Source organism: Typopeltis vanoorti, chromosome 10, assembly GCF_054136105.1.
Source record: "Typopeltis vanoorti isolate ZY-2024b chromosome 10, IOZ_Tvanoo_1.0, whole genome shotgun sequence".
Classification (NCBI taxonomy): Eukaryota; Metazoa; Arthropoda; class Arachnida; order Uropygi; family Thelyphonidae; genus Typopeltis; species Typopeltis vanoorti.
The window spans coordinates 58902309-58928894 of record NC_143558.1 but is presented as its reverse complement, the minus strand read 5'-3'; the positions used below and the strand labels follow the sequence as shown (position 1 = coordinate 58928894).

The following is a 26586-nucleotide window of genomic DNA, read 5'->3' as shown; positions in this document are numbered from 1 at the left end:
CTCATGTCAAATCTTTGTAGATCATCCTTCCATCTTATTCTTTGAATACCTTTCTTCTCTTTATATCCACTCAGTGCTTAAATTTGTCCACCTTTTATCTGGCAGTCTACTAATATAGCCAGCCCATCTGCACTTACATGCTTTAAACACTTCACAATATCATCTACTCCAGTCATCTCTCTAATTCTAGTGTTTCTTATTCTATCCCTTTTTTGTTATGTAGAGCATCTTTCTCTTCAAGGCTCTTTGGGCCACACTCAACCTCTTCCTGTTTTTTTTTTTCGTTGTCACAATGTCTCACTTCCACAGGTAAACACTGGAATAATGTATATATTAGAGCTTTATTTTTAGGTATATAGGTAAATCTTCTAACAAGTAATCTTTATATAACCAAAATGCTTTGTTTCCTTGTGTTATTCTTCTACTTATTTCTTTATCTTGTTTGTCCTTAAAACTAACTAATTTAGTAGTCATTCACAATTTCAATACGATTATATGTTAATTTTAGTTCAGCATAATCTGAATTTGTCATCAGTTTGGTTTTACTTATATTAATCATTAAGCCTTTTTTTCCTACCTTCTCTGTCAAGGTCATTTAGCATTTCCTGAGCTGCTTTATTTTTTGTTAATAGTACAATGTCATCTGTAAAACATACGTGATTGAGAATTTTTCCATTGATGCTAATTCCATGGTCTTCACATGAGATATTCTTAACAACTTCTTTTAATGTAGCAGAAAACAATTTGGCTGATATAGGATCTCTTTGGCTTACTCCTCTCCCAATACCAAATTCCTTTCCCTGATGTTCTAGCTTTATACTGGTTGTTGAGTTGATATACAGTTGATATACAGTTGTTAATAATTGGATATACTTTGTTGGAATAGCTTGTTGTTTTAAGCTGTTTATTATTTCTGAATGAATAGAGAAATTTTTGAAATTTACAAACACTAACTATGCAGGAAGATTTAATTTATTTGCTTTTTCTATTACTTGGTTAATAGTGTGGTTATGATTTTATTGTAGAGAATTTTGCTCTGGATTCCACTTGTTCATATGGCTGTGCATCATCCAAAAACCTTGTGATCCTATTTAATATAATCCATATAAATATTTTTGTGCTGCCTTTTTTATATAATAGGATAATCAAGGATTTATGCCACTGCACTGGAATTTTTTCTAGTTAAAATATCATTGAACATATCCAATGTCACCTTATGAAACTGTAAACCTCCTGATTTTAATTGTTCTTCTAGTATGCCATCTTCTCCAGGACTTTTATTATTCTTTGCTGACTCAAGGACTTTCCATAATTCTTCCAGCCCGATGGGTGGTCCTTCATCAGCCACATCTAAATATAGTAAAGGATTTCTATCTGTTTCCTTGCCTGTGTATAGGTCCCTATAAAACTCACTACATATTTTCATTATTTCTTTTCTTTTGTATTGTACTATTCTTTGCTTATTTTTCAATTTTAAGATACATTTTTTTTCTTTCCATATAATCCTTGATAATTTTCAGAGATTGTTTTTTATTATATTCTGAATTGTTCTTTAATTATATTTTCTGGTGTTTTTGATTTCTTTTCTAACTAACGTTTGCATTTCCACAAATTCTATATTATCTTTGTTACTTTTGTACCTCATTTTCCTTAATTCTTCCCTTTTTTTTAGATCAAGTGTCTGTAAAGTAAGTTTTTCTCTAGAAGTTCTATTTGCTGATAATGGTTTTCTTAAACTTCTAGTAACGTTAGTTATTATGAAGTTATCTGATATAGGCTTATCTGATAGAATGCTCCATTCTATCAGATAAGCCTGATTCGTTCATACTTTTTCCCTTCAACTTTCCTTCCATTATTTCCTCAAATTTTTCGTTATGGTGTATTATATATTACTTGTTAAATGGAGAATCTACAGATCAACAAAAACATTTCAATAATTCAAGCCCAATTTATGGAGAGATTTAATCAAGGTCCATAGACAGAAAGCTAAAATACTGTTATTCTGATCATGATGACATCCTGGAACTTCATAAATTTCAGTAACTGTATTTCTGCAATGCAATCAGTTTATATTATTACCCATCTCCTCCACATATGGATCTGTTTTTATCTTGAATATACAGCACCTCCATTTAAAATATATGATATCATGATGCCCTTATCAAGGCCACCATAGTATTCAATACTAAGGCTAAGGAAAGAGAAGTTCTAATCCTTTCCTGCATCAGAAGAACCATTCACATCATTCTTAGGACAATTGTACAATGCTAAAACTGATTAAATTGTATTAGTTTTTTTTTTTTTTTCTGGAGGGGAAGGCATGAAAAATGTTTACCTGAGTCATGATTAATTTAATAAAGAAGAATAAACATCCATATTTCTGAACCAAGAAACAGTAAATAAATTATCGTTGAACTTAGTTATAATAAGCGCCATAGGACTGACAAAAGTTCTTATTATAACCATTACTCACTATATCAGTGATGAGTTTAAAAAAAATCATGTTTGATGTCCACAGACACCATATGGTCACTCCTGTACCTCACCAGGTTTTGGGAGTGAAGCCTTCTGCTAGAAGAAGTGGTAGGATCACAGATGCCCCCATTCTACACAGTTATAGGACAATCATGAACATCCATGCCCATGGCAGGATTCAAACTCCCAGCCTTTTGGCCGGAGAGTGGATATGCTAACCACTTGGCCAACAAGGCCACCCAATGAGTTTAATCTACTTGTTTTTTAAAAATTCTCAATAACTTGATAAAGAATATATTTAAAAAAAAAAAAAAGTATCGAGGAAAAAAAAAACATAATTACGTACCTAGATATTATTTGTATGAATATGTGTATAAACTACAATACACTTAATAATAAACACAATTTCAGTTATCCATCCAGCCGTTGTTACTTATAAAATCATCGCTTCCAAATTGTTTAGCAAATTTTTCCACTTGAGACTTCAAGATCAGACACTATTGAGAATCCGGCACTCACTTCTGTGCATAGTGAATCATTGAAGCAGTGCATCATCGATATTTGTAAGCTCACATGTTCTAAATTATTTTGTTTTTGTTATGTTATTTTCCAGTGTTGATATGTAAACATTTTCATTCTTCTGCAATGTTGATACTGTAGTAAAGGACAAAGACAATTTACAACTTCAACATTTTTCACACCACATTCTTATTTTACCACCAAAATTTGTGTGGTATATCCATGTAGTACACTCATTATAAAAGTGAGCAGTTGCATAGAAATATGTGTAAATGAAAATCATTATGGCCTTTTGCTCATTACAACCATGATCTCATTATTTCTGCACACATTACAACAAAGTTCAGCTGTATATGAGATACAGTTAAGACAAATTATGGAGACTACAGCTGTGTTAGAAATAATTACTTTAATTTCCTGGCATTTTCACTTTCATATTAAGGTCATCATCTGGAGTATATATACAGAGATAAGCTGTATTACATTTCTAACAGTATACCAAAGAGATGATGATTTGATCAACCATTATTCTACTGGCCTGACCTCTAATGCAAAAAAAAGCTATATCAAAGCTATATTCTACATTATCAGAGAACATTTATTTATTTAGTGTCTGGCTCAGACATGAAAAGTTACACTACATTAATCCTTAAAATATATATGGACATAGTAATAGATATATGTACAATAATAAGACATAATACAGTCATAAAAGAGACACTCAAGAATAGGCTACAACTGAATGTCTAGGTCGATTATCCAGTCAACTGCACTTGGTGTAGCATGGATGAAGTCTGACAGGTTTCCACTGTATGCACGTTGGACACATTCTGCTGTAACATGATTAATTGTCTGGCGGGGTGATCCACAGTCACATCTGGGTGAGGCAATCATGTCCCATTTGTAAAGTGATCTGCTCATCTGCCATGGTTGGTGCGGATTTGGTTAAGGGAAGACTTTTCCGAGGTAGGTCATAACCCGAAGGTATCTGTGTTGGGTCCACTAATTCATAGAAGACCCCTGTTTGAAGTGTTACACCAGGACTCTTTCCACTTCTCCTTCATGTTGAAACTTGTCTCTGCAAGATTTTTTGCTGTTAAGATTGGAGAGTGCCTTGACTTTAGCCTGTTTATTTCTAGGGGTAGAATGTCTTTGTGGATTGGAAGATTTTGGATTTCCATGATTTAGCTGTATTGATGTAGAAGAAAGTTGGATGTGTGGAGGCAGAATGTTGCTTAGCACTGGGAGCCAGTAGGTTGGGATTGATTTCAGTTCCAGAAATAAGGTGCATAGTGGAGTTAAGCTGAGCATCAACCAAATACACATGGGCGCTGTTCAGCCATACAGCGCTCATGTGTATTTGGGCACTGTATGGCTACAACTGACAAAGGTGAGCAGTATTCAGCTGTAGAGTAAACAAGACCAAGAGCAGCAAAGTGTTGTTGCTGAGGCACCCCAAGTTGTTCGACATAGTTTTTGCAGTATATTGTTTCTTGTGTCTTGCTTGGATGCTGTGTTAATGAGATGTGGTTTAAAAGATAGTGTTCTATCCAGAGTGACGCCCAGATATTTTGGGAATCTGTTGTAGCATAACAGTTTGTGGTTGAAATAGACCATGAGTTCTTTGTTAGCCTGGTTATTGTTCAGGTGGAAGCATGAAACTTTTGTTTTGCTAGGATTTGGACATAATCTCCATTTGCTGAAGTATTCATCTAGGACTGCAAGGTCGTTTGCTAGTGTATCTTCCATTGTAGTAAAATTGGTGTGTCTGGTGGCTAGAGCAATGTCATCAGCATAGAAAAACTTCTTGGAGGCTGTATTAGGCAAATCTGCAATGTATAAGTTAAAAAGGAGGAGAGCCAGAACTGGCCCTTGTGGTAGTCCATTATTAAGTGTTCTTTGTTTACTTTTGTTCTCGTCCATACACACTTGGAACAGGCAGTTGCTTAGCATGTTATCAATTAGTTTTGCTATTGTTCTGCATGGGACTGCCCGAAGCAACTTGCAGACTGCGCCATGCCTCCAGACCGTGTCATAAGCTGCAGTAAGATCTACAAAATCTACAATTGTTTTCTGGCATTGCTGGTAGCCTGTCTCTATATGTGTGGTTAGTGACAGAACCTGATCCCAGCAGCTTCGTTTATGTCTGAATCTGGCTTGTTTCACTGGGACTTGTTCTATTATCTTAGGGGCAATTCTATTGAGGATGAGCCTTTCTAGGAGCTTATAACAGATGCTAAGCAATGCAATTGGTCGGTAGTTTTCTGGTTTGTTGTTTGTTTTTCCTGGTTTTAAGATGGGGGATAATTTTTGTCCTCTTAAACTCTTTTGGAAGTCTACCAGTCTGGAGAATGTCAGAGAAAAAGCAAGCCAACCACTGTAGAGCATTTTCACCTGTCTTCAGCAGGAAATCAGGATGGATTCCATCGACACCTGGAGCCTTGCCTGGTTTCATGTCCATTAGAACAGTGTTAATATCTTCAAGAGTGAAGGGTCATGAATATATAAAGGGTCTGATGGTCTGTTATATTTCAAATATGTAAGTTCTCTTTTTATTTGAAGAACTTTCTCTTTTTATTTTATTATCAGAGAACATATTCATATAGATAGTTTTATTACAGCTAAAGTAGTGTCCTAATTTAACATGAAAGTTGTATATTAGAGTTATGATCCTGGATTACTTACAGTCCTATTTATAACTAACTCTTAGACTAAAAGGTTATGTGGGTAGAATATGTGCCTTCCATATTCTTGGGATTATTAGACAATCATTATTGTTAAGAATAGGTTTCACATGCCTCCTTAAATTTATGTTCATACCACATTTTGGTGTGATGTAAACAACAGGTACCTTTACAGTCAATTCTATGTAGTGTACCCAGGGCATGATCGAAAGACCAGATTTACCATAGTTATGCAGATGTAATTTTTTTATATACTTCCCATTTTTGCTCTAAAAAAACAAAATGTTTGAAGTCATTGTTGTCATAGTCAGTAAAGCCTTAAAAAAGAAGAGAAAAATGTGGTAATGTTTTAAAGTAATGCAATACCAAGATACTTATGTAATTCTGCTTATATATAATCATATCTGCTATCTTTGAAACTGCTGTGGTTTCATGGTGATTTTCAAGTTCACAGATTGTTCACCCAGCACTTTATTTAACCTGAACATACTTGAATGCAACAGTTTTTAAAAAGAACAATTTTGCAATGCCAAAACAACAAATGATGTTGTATTGGATAGCTTGTATATAATGCTGCACACACACTGGCCAGGATAATGTGTAATTCAGGAGTGAAGTTGATGATGGGTTTATGGCCAGATGGCCAAGTGATTGATCAATTACTTGACTGATCTTCTGCTTCTTCTTCACTTCAAGGATTAAGCATTTGCCTGTTCTGGCTTCACTGGTCTTCCTCTCTCTCTCTCACATAAAATTTTGTATAATAAAGTCTTGTATAATAAAGTCTTGTATAAATTTCTCCTAAATGGATACTCTTTCCATTTTTCTCTATATTCCTTGATCTTTTCATTTACATTGTAAATATCTAGCTCTCTCTTCTGATGTCCTTCATTTTTTATATGGTCCAATTTTGCGCATCCTTTAATTGTTCTGAAAAATCTTATTTCTGTAGCTTGTAATTTACTTTCATCTCTTTTTTAACAGACCATATTTCTCAACCATATAATAGAATGGGAGTGGCCATTACTTTTAAAAATTTTAGTTAATTTTCCCTTTCTCATCTTGTTTGTTTATTCATTGTCCTTTTAATTGTTCCACAGATTTTCTGAACTGTCTTTATTTTTTCATCTTTAACTTTAAGATATGATATTTTGCAGCTTAAATAATTAAACTTTCACCTTCTATTATTTTATTTTCTGACTATTTTTGATCTAACATGATCTCGACCTTTATATGTCATATGACTTTTGCATTCTTTTGTGAAATTTTTAAATTGTATTGTTGACTTATTTTGTTTAATTCATAAACTGATTTTTGAAGGTCATCTTCATTGCAGATGAGCAGATGATAATCTGCTCATCTGCACAGCATTATATTGATAACTGTTCTTCTGGTTAACTCGATATCTTGTTTTATTGAAAATTTATTTATAATAGATTTAGTTTAATCCTTTATCCCAGTGAGAGCAAACAAAGTTTGCGCCTGAAAATATTTTCAGGACTAAATATATAGTGTTGTACTATCTTATCCAGTAAGTAGTGCAACGTTGTTCTCCATATTTTAATAATCTGATCAATATATATATATATATATATGTATTTTGAATAGAGTTGGAGATAAGCTACATCCCTGTCTAATGCCCTAATTGATTACAATCTGGCCTCCGTTAATTTATTACTTAACTTGTAACTGTATTTTTATATCTTTATATAAAATTGCCTCTAAAAAAGCAAAAGGTTTGAAGTCATTAAAGTAATGCAATACCAAGATAACTTATGCAATTCTGCTTATATATTATGATATCTACTACCTTTGAAATTGCTTTGGTTTCGTTGTGATTTCAAGTTCACAGATTATTCACCCAGCACATTTTTTTAAACTGAACATGCTTGAATGCAACATTTTTAAAAAGAACACATTTTGCAATGCTCTGTTTTTCAGAATACTGTACATTTTATAACCTTTGTATAGCTTTACCAAATGCAATGGATATCCTTGTTTATTCATTATGTTCCATAATTTTTCTTTATGTATTTTATTTAAAGCTTTCTCATAATCTATAAAGCCAGATGAGTCTCTAAATTAAATTCATGTCTTTTTTCAATATTTTTTTAACACTTAAATATTGTTTATACACAATCTTCCATGTCTGAAACCATTTTGTTCTTCTGAGAGTCGATTGTTTATAATATTTCTAAGTCGTTCATTCAAGAATTTACTGTAAATTTTATAACCTACATTTAATAAACTTATTCCTTTGTAATTTCCACAATCAAATATGTCTCCTTTCTTAAATATAGATATGACTTTAGTTTTTAACCAGTCTAATGGCACTTCACATTTCTTGCAACAGTTCTATCTATGCCATCTAATCCAGTTGATTTTCTCTTTTTTTTGATACCATTATTGCTTCTTTCAGTTCTTTTAATCTAATTAGTTCTATATCAGTACTGATTTCTTCATTATTATTTTCTGTTATTAAATTTGGATCATACCATAAATTTTTATATTGTTCTTATAATCTCTCTAAAATCTTAACCTCTCTACCGGCTGTGGTGGATGAAATAGTGATACCAAATTGCACTTATCCATGTTATTCAATAAGTGTTACAGATCATATCCAGACTTTGCTGGACGTCTATAGACGTCATGGCTGGTTGGGGTGTTAATCTGTGTGATTGACTGATGCATCAATTAATAGTGTAAAATCATGCATAGAAGGATTTTGTACAACAATTCCTTATATGCTGATTTTACTAGAAAACGAAAATCCATACAAAATACTTGTGGTTAATTAAATTATACATGTTTTGGTCATAAAGTATTACAAAATGAAGATTTATTGTTACATAGACCATATATTTACAACGTACTTAAGCTCTTACAAATTGCCTACCGGTTTCGCTAGTAACTGACCAGCTTTCTCAAGGCTTGCATAGTACAAAAAAGAGGTAAATGCAAAAAAGGTTTCAAAATACAAAGAACCTTTAGTACCTGTTAGGTAGCTAGGGTGACACGTTCGCGTGACATAGGTGTTCATGATGCTGAGTAGTTATGTCACGCGAACGTGTCACCCTAGCTACCTAACAGGTACTAACGGTTCTTTGTATTTTGAAACCTTTTTTGCATTTACCTCTTTTTTGTACTATGCAAGCCTTGAGAAAGCTGGTCAGTTACTAGCGAAACCGGTAGGCAATTTGTAAGAGCTTAAGTACGTTGTAAATATATGGTCTATGTAACAATAAATCTTCATTTTGTAATACTTGTGGTTAATTAGCAATTTTTTTTATGTTTATGTAGTATGGAAATAACTTAGAGTAACTGTTAAATATTGCCAAATTTCTGTAAATAACAAAGAAAGTTAAGTGTAAATTTAATTGTAACAAAGAAATATTCCAGACGGATTAACTTATGACCTAAGGTAATCACTATCGCGAAGGTCAAGTATGCAGCGGTATCAAGGTGGCTGGGAAAGCCCTTCCAAGAAAAATCCAGGGAAATGAATTGGTGGCAGTTCCAAGGTCAAAGGAAGAGAATAAAAAGGGGAAGGATCGATAGATTAAGGCTCCCTTTTCCTGCAGGTAGTTGAGAAGGCTCTTTCTAGTTGGTGGCTTGTGCACTTAGGCATGCACTTTTTGGTTTGTGTCATCGCCTCTACCCAGATGCTGTTCCGGCTCTTGTTTCCAGTCCTCCATGCAAGGAATTCCAGTGTGTCTTGCTGATTCAAGGTCGCAGATCCACGTCCTGCCAACAGACGTCTGGAAGTGATAGACGACTCGATTATGCAGAGCAATGGTCAGTTCCAGAATTCCTAAAGTTTCCTAAAGGTCTCTTTTGATGAAATGTCTTTGATATCGTAAAAGGCGCCCAGTAGTGAGCTATATCGGAAGGTAAAAGATGAAGATAATGATCTAAAGGATCTACTATTGCGGACTAGATGACTAAAAAGTAAGGCCTTGTATAGGAATTTTCTAGAAGTGAAATTTGTGGCAGAAATTACTATTGTATTGAAATTTTTGTTAGAGTTAAGAACAGTAATAAGGACTCTAGATCGTGAGTTAAATTTTTGCGAAATATACTGCTGAGTTATGTGTGTTAAGATAGAGTTGATATATGTGACGGTTTAGAGTGCGAGATATAATTTGATGTCTGAGTTAAAATATGATGTAGTATGCACGTCTGTTTTAGTGTATGAATAATTTGTAGGAATAATTAGTGCATTAGACCAATTGTTTAAAGGAGAATTTTAAAGCTAGGCTGATAAATTTGAATCCAAGCTAATTTTGCTGAAAGGTATAGAGCCTGAGAGGTTTTGAATGTTTAATGTTAGCTTTTAGTGTACATTCAATTAGCATGAATAAATTGTTTTGTTTGTCAAATAATTTGCCTAGTTCCTGCTTACCAATACACTGCTCATAAAAAATCGAATCTGTGTGACATTGAGAGATAAGTAGCCACGACTGATAGATAGAAATTTTGCATTGCTAGATTTAGTAATAAGTACAAGAGAAAATTTCCATGCCTTGCTGAGTGTTTTTCTTTGGAAGGATTATTCAACTCCTATCTACAAATTTTGATGGCACTGTCAATAAACAAATAAATTTTCAGAATTCAAAATAGAAAAACGCTAGTAGTTCAGACAAAGAAATTAGCTCCAGCAGAGGTAATTTCTTAGTTCTAAAGTTCATGCACATGAAGAATCTTAATTGCGGCCTTGAGACTAGGGGGAGGGAGATTAAAGTTGAATGAAAGGATTAAAAATAAGAGTCTAAATCAAGCAACATATTAAGAGTTTGGAGTTATGACTGTATATCAAGTAGAGTATTTAAGGTAAAGTAAAATATTGAGTATAGAACTTTTGAACAAGTACAAAGGCAAATAATAGTAATATAGATTTTACAATGAAAGCAAACAACATCTCGAATTTAACAATACTGATCATTTAATCAACATTAACATAATAATAATGTTAATATTAATTACAATTAATGCAATTGATGCCAATAATTAATTGATATACTATCAATCATTGCTCTTAATTACAGCACAGTTGTTGGAATACACATGTGAGCTTTAAGAACTTTGAATTTGACTGACATAGAAGTAAATGATGTTTATCACCCATGATCCTTGAGAAAAATTATGGCGCAAGCAAATTATTTCTTTATTTACTCTGCCAATTATACCTGGAAGGGTCAAAGTGGTTGTAAACATAGGGGGACTGCTAAAGCAATACTTTATCAGAATGATATTATACTTGTCTCCCCATGGGGCTTGCAACTTGCAGGCACGGGCATGGCTAACCCGGGGTCCCAGAGCTAAGTATGATCTATTTCAAAGCTTTTGGTCATACTTTTCTCTAACTCTTCCACTTCCTGCTTCTACCCTCATACTAACATTCTTCCTAATGAGGATTCTTTACTTAAAACTTTCTGTCTGTCTCTTTTCTTGCTTACTAACCCTAGGAGGTCCTCCATTCTCCCTGAAGCTATTAGAGTACTCGAGGGCTAGGGGTGTTTCCTCCTCTTTCAACTAACCACTAATAGTTATAGTAGTGGGCAGCAGCGCTACTTGTATTAACCTCCTGTAGTAGCATACATGTTACAATACTGCAATGTGAAAGGCAAGGGGAAACCACCACATTACGTTCCCAAGTAAAAGCAGCAATGGAAGTTAAAAATGAAGTCAAGATCAGCAATGGAGCCTTCACTGAAGGAGCCATGCCTGGCAGGAGAAGTAACCAGGCTTCTCAGGTCGACAGCCAATGAAATCCTGGTACTTATTCAAAAATGAAGACAAGAAATAAACTGAATATTGGAACATGGAATGCAAGAACACTGCTAGAACAAGGTAAAATAGAAAATGTGAAAAAAGAAATGGAAAGACTTGAAATAGACATTTTGGGCATTAGTGAGATGAGATGGGAGGGACAGGGTGATTTCTGGAGTGGAGACTTTCAGATAATATATTCAGGACAAAAGAAGGACGAGTCAGGTGTTGCAATAATGTTTCATAAAAAGGTTGGAAGTTAATCACTACAATAATTAACCATAGTGACAGAATCATGGCGATAAGCATTCAAAATGAACCAGTAAACCTCAATATTATAATGGTCTACATGCCAACATCACAACATAACAATGAACAAATAGAAGAAATCTGGAGCAGCTTTAAAGACAGAGACAATACAATAATAATGGGAGATTGGAATGCTATAGTGGGAGAAGAGAGCAATGATAATGTTTCAGGAAGATTTGGTCTTGGATGTAGGAATGAAAGAGGAAAGTAATTAATAGAATTTTGTATACAAAAACAGTTAGTTATAGCAAATACACTATTTCAAGTTCCAAAAAGAAGAAGATACACCTGGAAAGCACCTGAGAATTCAAATAGATATCAAATAGATTATATATTGGTCAAGAAAAGATATAGAAACCAAATAAAAAATTGCAAAAGCTATCCAGGTGCCAACATTAGTAGTGACCATAACCTTGTCTTAATGAAAACAGAACTAAAACATAGGAAACAAATCCAAAGATACAAACCAATAAAATGGAACCTTGAAAAATTAAAGAGTAAAGAAGTAAAGAGAGGATACCAAGAGGCATCTGATCATAACATTCCAGAAAACATAAATAGTCAGAATAATATTGAAACGAATGGATGATTAAAGAGTTAATTACAAATTCATCAAATCAATTATTAAAAAATGCAGAAAAATAAAAAAGAAAACATTGGATAACAGATGAAATACTTGGCCTTATGGATGAAAGAAGAAAATATAAAAATGTTGTTAAAGAAGATGTGGCCAAATATAAATATCTTAAAAATCAAATTACAAGAAAATGTAGACAAGTCAAAAAAGAATACCTAGAAGAACAATGTAATAACATAGATGAATTATTTATTATTATTATTATTATTATTAAACAAGACCTCATGGAGTCAAAGACTCATCTAGGAGGTCCTTTTATCTCACACACATCTCATCATATCGGGTCTTAAACACATTCAAACTCCTTGCAGACACCACACTCTCAGGCAAGGCATTCCAATCATTCACAACTCTGCACAAAAAAAACCTGCCTCTCACTCCCCTACTCACACCCTCTTTATACAGTTTCCAGGGATAACCTCTGGTTCTCCCCTGATGTCCCACTATTCGCTGTAGAACTTCTCCACCATTGATCCTATAACAACCCCTTACCAACTTGTAGGTCTCTATCTATCATATCTCCCCTCTTCCTTCTCTCCACTAGACTCTGCAAATTACATCTTTTCAATCTTTCCTCATACTCGACATTCCAGAGGTCAGAAACTACCTTAGTCAGTCGCCTTTGGACCCTTTCTAACATCTCTTCATCCTTCTGAAAACCAGGTGACCAAATCTGGGCACAATAGTCCATGTGTGGCCTAATCAAAGCCTTATACAATGGAACAAGAATCTCCCTACTTCTACACGTCAGTGTCCTCCTCATCATTCCCAGAAGTCTTTGTGTTGTCTTCACAATTTTGGCGATGTGTCCCCTAAATTTTAGATCCTTATCCACTATCACTCCCAGATCTCTTATTTCCTCTACTTCCAACAATATATTCTCACCAAGCATAAATTCTGCATCCCATCTTTGTTTTCCAAATTTTAAAACCTTACATTTTGCAACATTGAACTCACATCCCCATTTGCTTGCCCAATCACTCAATTTATTCAAGTCTTCTTGCAAGGCCACAACATCTTCACTACTCTTTATGGTTCGTCCCAACTTTGCATCATCTGCAAACAACTGAATATCTCCATCCAAATCTTCGCCAATATCATTAATATACAAGTTAAATAGTAATGGCCCTAGATTTAAAAAAGAAAACATAGAGAAAGCCTATAAAGAAATTAACAAACTGACTTTCAAATTTAATAAGAACAGCAAAAACAATGCCATCAAAGATGAAAATGGAAAAATTACTAATAGAATCTGAGGATATATTAATGGAATGAAAGAATTATCTTGAAAATCTCTATAATGGCGATGAACTTGATGTTGATGTCAGCATAGAAAATCAAAATGAGGATAATCTAGGACCCCCAATAATGCAAGAAGAATTTGATAAAGCACTGTCCGAAATGAGTAAGGGAAAAAGTCCAGATGTAGACAATATTCCTATAGAACTGCTATAAAATCTAGGTGATGAGACAAAAACCTTACTCTATCAATTAATAGCCCAAATCTGTGATAGAGGAGAAATACCAAAGGAGTTTATGAAATCAACTATAATACCAATACCAAAAAAGAATAATGCAAACAATTGCAGCAAATGTGGTATTAAAGCTATTGTTCTAAATTGGCTGCAAACAATTGCAGCCAATTTAGAACAATAGCTTTAATACCACATGTTAGCAAAATTCTGCTAAAAATTATTCAAAAATAGATTGTCTATTGGATGAAGATCAATTTGGATTCAGAAAGAATAAAGGAACAAGAGAGGCAATACTCTGTTTAAGAACAATAATTGAGAGAAGATTAGATCTTAGTCAAAATACTTACATTTGCTTCCTTGATTTAGAGAAAGTGTTTGATAAAGTAAACCAGCAAATACTCCTAAATTGTCTAACTAATATTGGCATAGATTTGAGGGATAGGAAAATAATTTATCAAATTTACAAAAATCAAAATGGACGGATTAAAATCAATGATGAAGAGAAAATAATAAATATAAGGAGTGGAGTAAGACAAGGATGTATCTTTCACCACTTTTATTTAATATATATATTGAAAAGGCCATTCAGGAAACTAAAGATAAAATAAATAGTGGCATAAAGATAAATGGTGAGCAAGTCATGTATATGAGATTTGCTGATGACATAGCCCTTGTAGCAGAAAACAGAAGAGCGTTAAAAACAATGCTAGAATTACTAAATAATAACCTTGAAAAATATAAAATGAAAATCAACACAGATAAGACTAAAATCATTGTTACAGGCAAAATCCCTATCAATATAGAGCATATAGACATCAGCAGGAAACAAATAAAACAAGTGAAAAGCTTTAAATATTTAGGAAGCCTAATAACAGAAGATGGCAGAACAAGAGAAGACATAAGATCAAGAATAAACAATGCAAAAGCCCAGTTCTCTAAGATGAAAAGCATTTTAACAGGAAACCTCAACCTACAATTGAAAAAAAAATTAGTAAAGACATTGATATGGAGCATTGCACTGTATGGATGTGAAACCTGGATTCTAGGCAGAGAAAATGTAAGAAAATTGGAGGCTTTTGAAATGTGGTGCTGGCACCGCATGAATAAAATAAAATGGACAGAAAAAAAAATCAAACGAACAAGTCCTGAGAGAGATAAACGAAACAAGAACTCTAATTAAATCGATCAAAATTAGAAGGGATAGGCGGTTTGGACATATACTTCAACATGATGGGCTTTTGAAAAGAATAACTGAAGGCAAAATAGAGGGGAAAAGAAGAAGAGGCAGACCAAGGAAAAGCTTTCTTGACCAAGTCAAAGACAGCATGGGTTTGAGGAGTTATCAGGAGGTTAAGAAGAAAGCCAATGACAGAGCGGAAGGGAGGAAATTGCTGCTGAGCTATCAGTCCCAAGACTGATGCAACTGATGATGATACTTGTACATTGTATAGTTTGTCATAGCATCTCATGCATCCTTTTTCTTCTCACTTCTTATATAAATAACAGTATAAATATATATTCATAAAAATATGAATATTCAAATTAATTAATTAATTAGACATCTTTTTTTCCAAATAAAGTTTTATTTGTGGAGTAAAAAGAAATGCTTGAAAGAGTCCTTGATATTCAAAGAAGAATCTTTAGTAGAATACATTTCACATAATCTCTTGGGAATCTAGACTTTGCTTCATACACTTGTTTACAAAGTGAGTATATCTGCCTCTTATTATTTCTTTATCACTAAGATCTCATTGATATGACTGCACTGTTTCAAATATGCTGATGCTACATGGAGACCAGTTTGAAACACTGCTGTTGTAAATAATACCCATAATATCTATAATAGAGCATGTTGAACATTCAAATGCACGACAATGCAGAATGAAACTGTAGCTCTATATGATATTGTTAAAATATGCAATTATTCTGGAAGAAGTGAGCATGATATATATACATTGGAAATCCCTGATCTTCCATGAATATTTCCAGTTTGATATAGTCAGAAATTCTAAATCAAAACAGTAATAAAACGCAAATATGGTTGATCCTTGAAGAACACTGATTTGAACTACATAGGTCTACTTATATGCAGTTTTCTTTTTCTTTTTTTTTTTTAATAAATATATTGGAAAATATTTTGGAGATTTTCACAGATGAACCACATAGTTTAGAAATATCGAAAAAATTAAGAAAAAAGTTAGGTATGTCATGAATACATAAAATATATGTTGATGCTAATCTATTTTATGATTAACTGCTATCAAGTATTCATAAATCTATTATAAAAAGTTAAAAGTTATCAAAACTTACGCACACAAACACTTACAGACTGGACATGGCCATTTGCAGTCGAGAGAAACATAAACAAATGTAAAGATGCAGTATTAAACCATAACTGCATAAAATTAATGTTATTAATTAGTTAAATTAATTAGCATAAAATAAAAATTTTATAATGATTCATTCATTAGTGTATAGGGTAGGCTACCATGAAGGCAGTTGTATTGGTTGCACTAGACTACTATAAAGCAATCATATTGCTGCTTCTTTGTTTTCGAATGAGTCATTATACATGTAAATAAATATGAATAATTTGTTTTTCGCCTTATCTTTTCATTTTTGATGTCTTGTTTAGCAATGCATATAACATCTACAGTGTTTTATATAATATAAGACAATATTGATGTAGGTACTGACAGACATAAGATTCATCTTGTAAACAGACAACATAAACTTATGGTATCGATAAATACAGTTCAGTACTGTAAATATACTGTATTATCTCTGTAGCGCAATTGGAAGAACAACAATACATTGCACCCTTCAATTGGAAAAGGCCTAAGTTTAATTCTCATCATGTCAGGAGGAATCTTTATATGGATTTTTTCAATTGAAATTGAGCTAGCTGATCTCATACAGGGTTTTTTCTCTTGGAAACTCGGGTTTTTCATCCCGCATACAGAGAAATCAACATTTAGGACGCATAATTTACAGACAAAAAATACTACTGGTTGTTGGTGGTGAGCAGTAGATGGCGTTGGTGTAGATAAATGTATTATCACTTCCTTATGATTTTCTTTAATAACATTTTCTTTTCTCTAGCTTATTTTATTGTAAGAATATAGCATACAGGGTGTTTCAAAAAGAATGACTCGATTTCAAATAATTATGTTTAATAATGAAATGGTACAGTTACAAAATAAATTACCAAGTATGAAGTAAAGCCTAAAGTTTCACTCACCACAATTACAAATGGTACAAGTCTCATTCATTTGTGGTTCATGGTTGCAGAGATATACAATTTTCAAATCGGGACATTCTTTTTGAAACACCCTGTATAATACACACATACCATAAAAAATATAAAAAATATGTTAATCGACTGTTTATGATATTGGTAAGGCTTCCAGTTAGCTATTAGTAATTAAGTTTTTAAGGGAGTCAAAAGCTATCTGTGGATTTTCGAATAACATGGGGGTCAGTGCCCCCTAACCCCTGCATTGTTCAAGGGTAAACTGTATAGTCTCTTTGGAGTTTGTGTCTTTTGAAGTAGTGCAATAAATGCTCATCATTCTGCTACTGCTTCTGTCATTTTACATTATATTATTGTTCAGAATAAAAAGTGGATATATTCATAGATTGTCAGTCACAAATTTAAGTGATATCGCTTTCTCTTTAATGGAAAGAAAGTCACCAGTGCAGATCTTCCTGAAACAAAGGAGAGGGCCAAAGTATAAACTTTGTAAACTACTGCTTTAATGGATGAAGACAATAACATTTAATTGTGCTGTATTTGGAATCCAGGATTTCATGAATATGTCATTGATATTACTATGCAAATTTACTTAATCAAAAAGAGAACTTGCTGCATAACAGTCTTGGCTAAGGACTGATGGGTATCTCTATGCGGGGAGGAATCAGTTTCTGGATTTTTATGCCGTTATTTTGGTGCATTTTGGATAACGGATGGTGGTGGTGGCTGCTTCTGCAACTTTGCAGGAGTATTTGAAGCATCTGTCAAGGTTACATTTGGATCTGTTAAGGATTATGGTGTATACTTCAAGTTCATTAGGTTGTCATTAGTGGAATGGCTTCTGAGGCTTGTTTATTCTGCTGTAGAAAATGGATGTGTAGCCTTTGTTTTCTTCAATCCTCTATGCTGCTGATTAAATCTGCTATCCAATCAATGTTCAGATAATTTATTCATCCATAATGATTATTCATTTAATATCCATCAATAATTTAGCAATGCATTTCATCATCACTAACAACTGAATCACCAGATAAGAATTAAATACAGATGACACTTATGTTAAATTATAATTTAACATAAGTGTTATTATTTAAAAGAGAATCAGTTGAACAAATTCCTATGATCTCTGTGAATTAAAGACTTAATCACTCCATATTTCTGACATGGATGATGATGTGAAGCAACATTAATGTATTTTCCTGCATGAGTTGGTTTTCTATATACAGAAAACCAGACTGCCATTAATTGATACAAAATGAGAATATCCAGAAAAGGAAGACAGTGGTAATCTTCTACTTCTAGTGTAAATTTAACCTGAACAAACATGATTGCCTTAAACTTTCTCAATTTTGGGAAATAATCCCAAATACTACTCATAAAACTGTAATTATGTAAATTTTATTTTATTTTTTTGAATTCTAACAGTAGTAGATGAAGTTATCCTCCTGCAGTTGATAGCACATGCATATATATTGTCATGCACTTGCAATTTAAGATTAAGTGTTTTTTTATTATTATTATTATTCAGGCCTCCATGGAGTCAAAAGACTCATCGTGGGAGGTCCTTCCTAAGAACATAAAGTCTGTCAAGATTCATCGAGGGGAGGTCCCCCCTAAGAAACACAAAGTCTATCATACCACTCCTTAAACTCATTGACCGTTCTCACTCTCACCACTCCATCAGGCAATGCATTCCATGGTTCAACCACCCTCCATGCAAAGAAGCCACTCCTCACCCTCTTGCTCACAGTTTCCTTTCGTAACTTCCAGGGATGGCCTCTTGTCATCACTCCTTCCCGCTGTTCAACCAAGCAAAAGAACTCCCCAGTGTCAACCCTGTAACCATCTCTCAATAGTTTAAAAGTCTCAATCATATCACCTCTCCTTCTTCTATCCACCAAACTCTGCAGTCCACATGCCCTCAGCCGATCCTCATAACCAAAATTGTACAGTCCTGAAACCATATTTGTCATCCGTCTTTGTATCCTTTCCACAGTTAATTTATCCCCTTCAAATCCTGGGGACCAAATCTGAGAACAATAGTCTAAGTGTGGTCTGATCAGAGACTTATACAATGGAATGATAACCCTTTTATCTCATAATTGCAGCAATCCTCTGTGTTACCTTCACCACCTTTGCAATATGTCCCCTAAATTTTGGGTTTCTATCAATCATCAACCCCAGATCTCTTGTCTCCCCACTTCCTCCAGTATAACTCCTCCCATAGAGAATGCAGCATCCCATCGATGTTTCCCAAACCTCAAGACCTTACATTTTGCTGCATTAAACCAACCACATCTGCTACCACATCTGCACTATTACTAATAATCCTTCCCAGCTTCGCATCATCCACAAACAACTGAATATCCCCTTGCAAAATCCACTGGCAATGTCATTGATATAAAGGTTAAACAATATAGGTCCTAGTACTGAGCCCTGTAGGACCCCACTTGTAACCCTCTGCCTCCTTGTGTTGTTGTTGTTGTCTTGTCCTTTGAAGAGTCCTAGATGTTTCCGTGAGCTCTTTATACTGCTTTGGCTATGTCTGTGATTTTGTTTGTGTAGAGCTGTTGTTCAGGATTAGGATCTATTTCTTGCAAGGCTGCTGTAATTGCTGGACAGGTAAAGATGTGAGTGGGTGTCAGTTCAGTATTGGGGCAGTTGTTGCAGTTTCTATATGTTCTCGTATCATCTGTATTGATCTTCATTCCTCTATAATGTCCTGTTCGTAGTCTTGCTATCGTGGTGGAGGTCCTTCTGTCAGCATTGATCTCGGGAATTTGATGTTGTATCACTGATTTCAATGGAATTAGTTTAGCTTTTGCTAGTGCATTGGCATCAGCAAGAGTAATCATATGAGTTTCTTGGTTGAGTTCTCTGGCCTCTTTTGCTAATTTATCAGCTGCTTCGTTGTGATCAATGCCTACATGAGCAGGAATCCATTGTAAAATGCAACTTTTTCCTAAACACTTTAGATGATTTAAGAGTTTGTGGATGTCTTGTGTGAGCTTGGTATTGCCATTTTTGATTGCCTCCATAGCTGATCTTGAGTCACTGTAAATTATAATTCCTTCAGATTGTTGAGGTGATGATAGATTTAAGTAGGCTTCTAGTGCTTTATTTATTGCGTAGAGTTTGCTAGTAAAATTGGAAGCGATTCTCCCAGATCCAACTTTTATTGAAAGTTTTTCACCTTTCGGGAGTAGAAGGAGAACACCAGCGCCTCCATTAATCATATTGGTGTCTGATGATCCATCGGTATAACAAATAACCTGTTTGGAGGATGAAAGAAGGTTGATGGTATTTAGGCCTTTTTCTTTAAGCATTTCTTTTGGTTCTTTTTTTGTACAGAGTTTGGTAAGGTTTAGATTTATGGAGGTATTTGAAGGTAAAGGACTGGAAAATAGAGGTTCTTTGTTTATGTGGACATTTAGCTGATCAAGACCTATTTCTTTCCTGATAGTGTCATCATATTGTAAAGTTGATGATCTGTGAAGTCTGCAAATTTGGTTCCAATGTTCATAAGTTTTTAGGGAGATATGATCACTTTGGTAGCTTCTGATATTATTTATGAATTTTATGGTTGCAAATTTTCGTCTGTCCTCCAGCAGGTCAAGCCCACATTCCTGTTGGGCTCTGATGTTGTTAGTGGATGAGACTGCACCAATGATAATCTTGAATGCTTTTGCTTGTATTTTGTCGAGTTTTTTCTTTACCGATGAGGCCGAAGGTGACCAGATAGGTGCTGCATATTCCATTATTGGCCTTATTAGTGTAGTGTAAGTAGTTTTGAGGATTTTTGGCTTTGCACCCCAATTTGTTCCACAAAGCCTTTTCAGTATATTTAATTTTTTTAGAGCTCTGTTGGAAGTGTTAGAGATGTGTTGTGCAAAACGTAATTCCTGATCAAGCGTAATACCAAGGTATTTTGGATTTGTGACTTTTTCAATTAGCTTGTTATTGATCATGACTTTGGGATTGTAGGAATGTCTATTTTTCCTGTCTGTACTAAATGTACTTAGTTTTGTTTTGTCTGGGTTGATTTTGAGTTTGAGTTCGTCTGACCATTTTTCTAATCCTCTCATGGATTTGTTTAGAATTTCCTCTGATTCTTTGATTTTAGCACTAGTGTGCCAGATGGCTATATCATCTGCATAGCAAGTTACTTTTGTGTCTTCTGTAAGGTAGGGATGAATATTATTGACATATAGAAGGAATAGTAAGGGACTGAGTACTGAGCCCTGGGGAACACCAGCCCAGGTTCTCCGCTCTTTTGATATTGCTGCATTGATTCTGACTTTGATCTTTCTTCCTCTGATGAAATCAGCAATCCAGATTAAAGCGTTTCCTCTAATTCCAATATTATGTATTATTTGTATTAATTTTTTGATCCAAACACGATCGAAAGCAGCAGTCATATCAAGGAATATGGCAGTTGTCTTTTTTGTTGGTTTTTCCTGAAATGAGTCTATTATTGTTTGGCAGAAATGGAATAATTGATCTGTTGTCGAATGACGAGTTCTATAAGCAGTTTGGTAGTAGTTGATTTTCTTATTTTTTGTCAGCCAGTGCATAAGCCTGGAGTGTATGATTCTTTCAGTAATTTTACAAAGTATGCTAGTTAATGCGATAGGTCTGTAACTTTGACATTCTGCAGCATTTTTGTCAGGTTTCAGGATGGGTACAATAACTGATTTTTTCCATTCTTTTGGAAGTTTGCCTGTTCGCCAAGAGGTATTGAGAATGTCCAGAAGTTGTTCTTTGGTATTTTTGCCAAGGTGTTTGACCATATGACCAAAGATAAGATCATTACCAGGAGATTTATTAGGTGCAGTTTTCTCGATTGATGAATTTAGTTCACTTAGTGTAAATTCTTCGGAGAAGATGTCATTAGTTTGGTATGTTCTTGCTTGTTTTAGCATTTTACTTGTGAGTTTATTGAGGGGCTTGCCCTCTCTGTTATACTGAAGTTTGGAGTTGTTTGAATAGGTTTTTGCCAGTGTGTTTGCAATTTCTTGATCTGTAATAGCTTGTTTCCCAGCATTTATGATGAAGTTTGTTTTCTGTCGGTTCTCTTTTTTGATATTGTCTAGGATTCTAATAATGTTCCAGTGTTGGCTGTCTTTTCTTGGATCCAGGTTACTGCAAAGTTCCGCCCATTTCTCTTGTTTGCACTTCCAAATTTCCTGCTCTATTTTGTGTGTTATGTCTATTAATTTCTTTCTGTAATCATCAGTTTTATTAATTCTGAATTGTTCATTGATATTGTCTCTTTCTGTAATCATTGAATCAATATTGTGATCTTTCCAGTATGGTATCCAGGTGTTTTTCCGCTGGCCTCTTGGTATTGTTGCTTTGGCAGCTTTACTGATGTGTGAAGTAAGGATTTGTAATTTTCTGTCGAGGTTTCCAGAGACAGGTTCATCTTGACAGAGGCTCTCCAAGGTTTGAGTAAACCTTGTCCAGTCGGCTTTTCTGAAGTTCCACGTCCTTTTGCCTCCTTGTGTTGTTGTTGTTATATTTATCTCTTTTCAATGGTATTGATAATGGCTATGAAACCTAGCTAAAAATTCTGCCAATATTAAATAACTAATTTAACATAAGTGTCATCCGTATTTAATTTTATTCTTATGTCATCTACTTACATCTCGATTTTTAAATCTATTTGAATCACCAGCTTGGTAACAGCATCCCACCATACATTTCATCCTGTTAGTTTCCACTTCGCTTTAGACCTACTGCTGCATGGAACATTATTACTATTATTGTTTACACGAGTTTCTACCCTAAAGGAATCCAAACCATCTGATAGAATAGGGAATAGTAGTCCTCCCCCCCCCCTACACACACACACACACACACACACCTCCTCTTCTGTCTTTCTTTCCTAAAAATACTATACTTTTACACTTAATTCCATTTACTACATCTAAGAGCAAGGTTTCATTAATGCTAACAGTCTTATACCACAGCATATTTACCAAAACAGTCAGACTGAACCCTTATGTTTCTGATGCTCCTGACATTTGCATGTAGACATAAGTTACCACCTGCCTTTTTCATAGACTTACATCTGCAGTCTGCTTGACTCAATTGGGCGACTTTCTCTTTCCTGTCCTTGCACACAGGTCCACTCCTCCACCAGATTAATAACCATGCTCATTGACATTTACATCATTGTCACCCTTCAGTGTCTTATCTGCACTTATACACACATTCTCACCATTTCCTGATGATGATGATGATTTAGTTTACCTGACTCTGCATTCCAAAAATAATTTTTCCATGTTCCTGATTGCCAAATTCATTCGAGTGCAGGCCGTCTCTCTGATAGAACTTTTTTTATCTACCATCAAACTCACTCCATGCATCCAAAAACACATCCAGTTCTTCTACACAGCCTACACAGTATTGTTTGCTATCACAGCCCTCCTTCTTAACTAGTACTATCATACTTCAATAATACACTAACAGTTTTCACCCTCTGCTTTTGCATTGCTTTCAGCAATCCTTTCATATCCTCTCTCATACCATACTTATCACTACTTAAATTTGTTCTTATGAGCACTGTTGTCTCTTTTCTCTTCTATTTCTCAGCTGCATTCATCACATCCCTAATTTTTGCTCCCAGAAAGTTTAAAGTAGTTACACCATTATGAAGTGCATATTTATATTTAAAAACTCATTGGTCACTAAATGCAATTTACAGTTTTATAATCAACCTCTCCAGTAATAAAGTAACTGTTGTTTCTGATAAATGTACAATATGCAAGATTTATAGATTAATCTTACTTTACTTTTATCTATAGTTATATTGGAAGTGATTTTATGACTGACATCATAAAATAGCATAGCTAATTCAGAGCATTTTTTTCTCCTCCTCAGGCTTTGTGTCCATTTCCTGTGCATGAAATATCTCAAGAACTCAACAAATACAAACAAGCTAAAAGTGAGTTGCATTTGTGGATAGCACTATTCTCTGTTTTTTAGACCATTAGCAGATGAATTTTTTTTTTTTTTAAATAGTTCCGTAGAAACATCACAAAGTAGGAAGCATTGCATTGCCCAAAATGTTCAGATATATCTCAGAGTACAATGTTTATGGCACCATAAACAGTGGTTTGGGGCCAAACCAGAAAAAGCAGGACCATACCATCAGACCACCATCTTCAAATTTAATAGTTGTGGTTACACACTCTAGTAAGAACATTTACTGGCATCTGCCACACCCATCCATCTGATTAGTAGAAGGATTAGTGTGATTTATCACTCCATAATACAGATTTCCAAGCTTCTATGTCCTGCTGTACTGTAGGACAGGGCAATACTGTATGTATTGCTCCAATGAAGATGACACTGCATGTTGGTTTGGGGCTTATATATTGCATGTTCAAACATGGAAACCCATTTGTGAGCCTCAGTTCTGAATATCTTTTGCAGTTTCATGTTCCAGTCGATGCCTGGAACTCCACGGTCAACATGTTGGATGACAAATGGCGCTTTTTAAATATTATCCTTCATACCACCTTATGGTCACATTCGTTGAGTGTGGTGGAACATCCACTGCGGGTAGTACTTGCAGTTGACTCTCTGCACTTCCATCTCTGTATGGTATCCCTGATTGTTGACCTGGGATGGCCCAATTTGTCAACAATTTGTCAAACAGATGTCTGCAACATTGCATCCTATCACAATGCCTCTTTCAAACTCTGTCAGTTCACTTCTCACAGCCATTTCACCTGGACACAGTAGCACTGACTTGGGAGCATTATATTCCTCCAATTTATACCAGCTGCAAATACTGACTCATTACATGTCATGGTGGACCTTGGTTCATGGGGGGGGGGGGGAGTCCAATGATTTTTTTCCAAGCAGTGTAGATGAAAATGCTGTCAGGAAATGACATTACAGGCGAACCTCTACTTAAGAACTTTCAAGATATGAATAATTCGTACTTACAAACACTGCATGAGCTAATAAATTGCAACTTTAATTCATTTAATGAATGGAGAACCCTGCACTTATGAACATCTTGCAATGCCAGATGTTCACTAATACATTAATAAGGTTAACAGTATATCTTATGGGGGGGGGGGGAATTCAGCTTATGAACACATTTCAAGGAATGAATTATATTCTTAATTTGGGATTTGCCTGTATCACCCAAATCTTTTAAGTGCTCACTTGAAAAAGCTGCTGCCACAAAACACAGGGAAGATAGAATTTCTGAGGAAACAAGGTAGCTTAGAAAAGAAAAGAGAAAAGAAACAAACCAGAACTCTAGTGAATAAAACTGAATATACTGAACTGTGCAGAACAAATAGAAAATTAATCAAGGAAGAAATATGAAAATTCAGTTATAAATTCACAACACAATGGCAACCTTAAAAAAAAAAAAAAGCCAAATAGCAATTGATGAATGATTTAAAAAGGAAAGAAAAGAAAATGTTTGCATCGATTTCACTGCATTATTCCCGATGTATGGAAGATGTGAATTCCAGTTTGAATACCACATAACTTCTGGCAGAAATCCTGCCTGAAGAAGTTATATGCATGCAAAATGGAAAAGCTGCAGGAAAGGATGGAGCCACAGTCGTACTTCTAAAAACAGGTGATGTGGGGAGAAAATGATCTAAGAAATCTTGGCCAAACTTTTTATCTATTGTTTGAAGAAGAATGATGAACCTAAAGCATGTAAAAATGCCATTATTATGCTAATACATCAAAAAGATGAAGTAGGAGACTTAAGTAATGATCAATCCGTTGGTCTGACTATTAGTGATATATACAAAACTTTTATAAATGTTTTAGCTAATAGGCTTTAAATAAAACTTAATAATTTAATTAAGTTTAATTAATTAAATTAAATGTATTTAATTTATTAAATTAAAATTAATTAAATTCATCATCATCATCATACGTATCAAGGATTTAGGCCTAGTATGGCCTGTTCCGACCTTAAAAGTCATCGTTGAATCGTTTAAAAGGACGTCCTGGTTTTCTTTTTCCTAATGGCTTGTACTTTAAGGCTTGTTTTGGTAATCTTTCTGTTTTCATTCTTTGAATGTGTTCCATCCATTTATGTTTATATTTTTTAATTTTTTCAATTACTGGTTCTTGGTTTAATTCTTTCATAATATCTTCGTTTCTTTTGTGATCAAATAGGGTATACTTTGCAGTTTTTCTCATAAACTTCATTTCTGCTGTTGTTAATCTTTGTTTGTCTTTTTGTTTTATTGTCCAGATTTCGCTTCCATACATTAAGACCGGTAGGGCTAATGTATTGTATACTTTTAGCCTGGTTTGTTTTTGAACTAGGTTTGGTTTAAATATAGAGTTAATTATTCCTGTTATTTTTAAATATTTTGCAATTTTTATGTTTTAATTATTTAATGTATTAATTAAATTTAATAATTAAATAAATAGGCTTTAAATTTAAATAATAAATAAAACTCTACGTGATCT

The 26586-nt window shown here is 34.3% G+C and overlaps 1 protein-coding gene across 3 annotated transcripts in view; it reads left to right on the top strand.

Moving 5' to 3' along the window:
- Positions 1–26586, top strand: part of LOC150102443 (2-oxoadipate dehydrogenase complex component E1) — a 481556-nt gene that overhangs the window by 421567 nt on the left and 33403 nt on the right. For all 3 annotated transcript variants that reach the window (XM_090399364.1, XM_090399362.1, XM_090399363.1), the window contains one exon: positions 24007–24070. In XM_090399364.1, coding sequence (XP_090255490.1) covers positions 24007–24070 — 64 coding nt within the window. The remainder of the gene's footprint in view (positions 1–24006; positions 24071–26586) is intronic.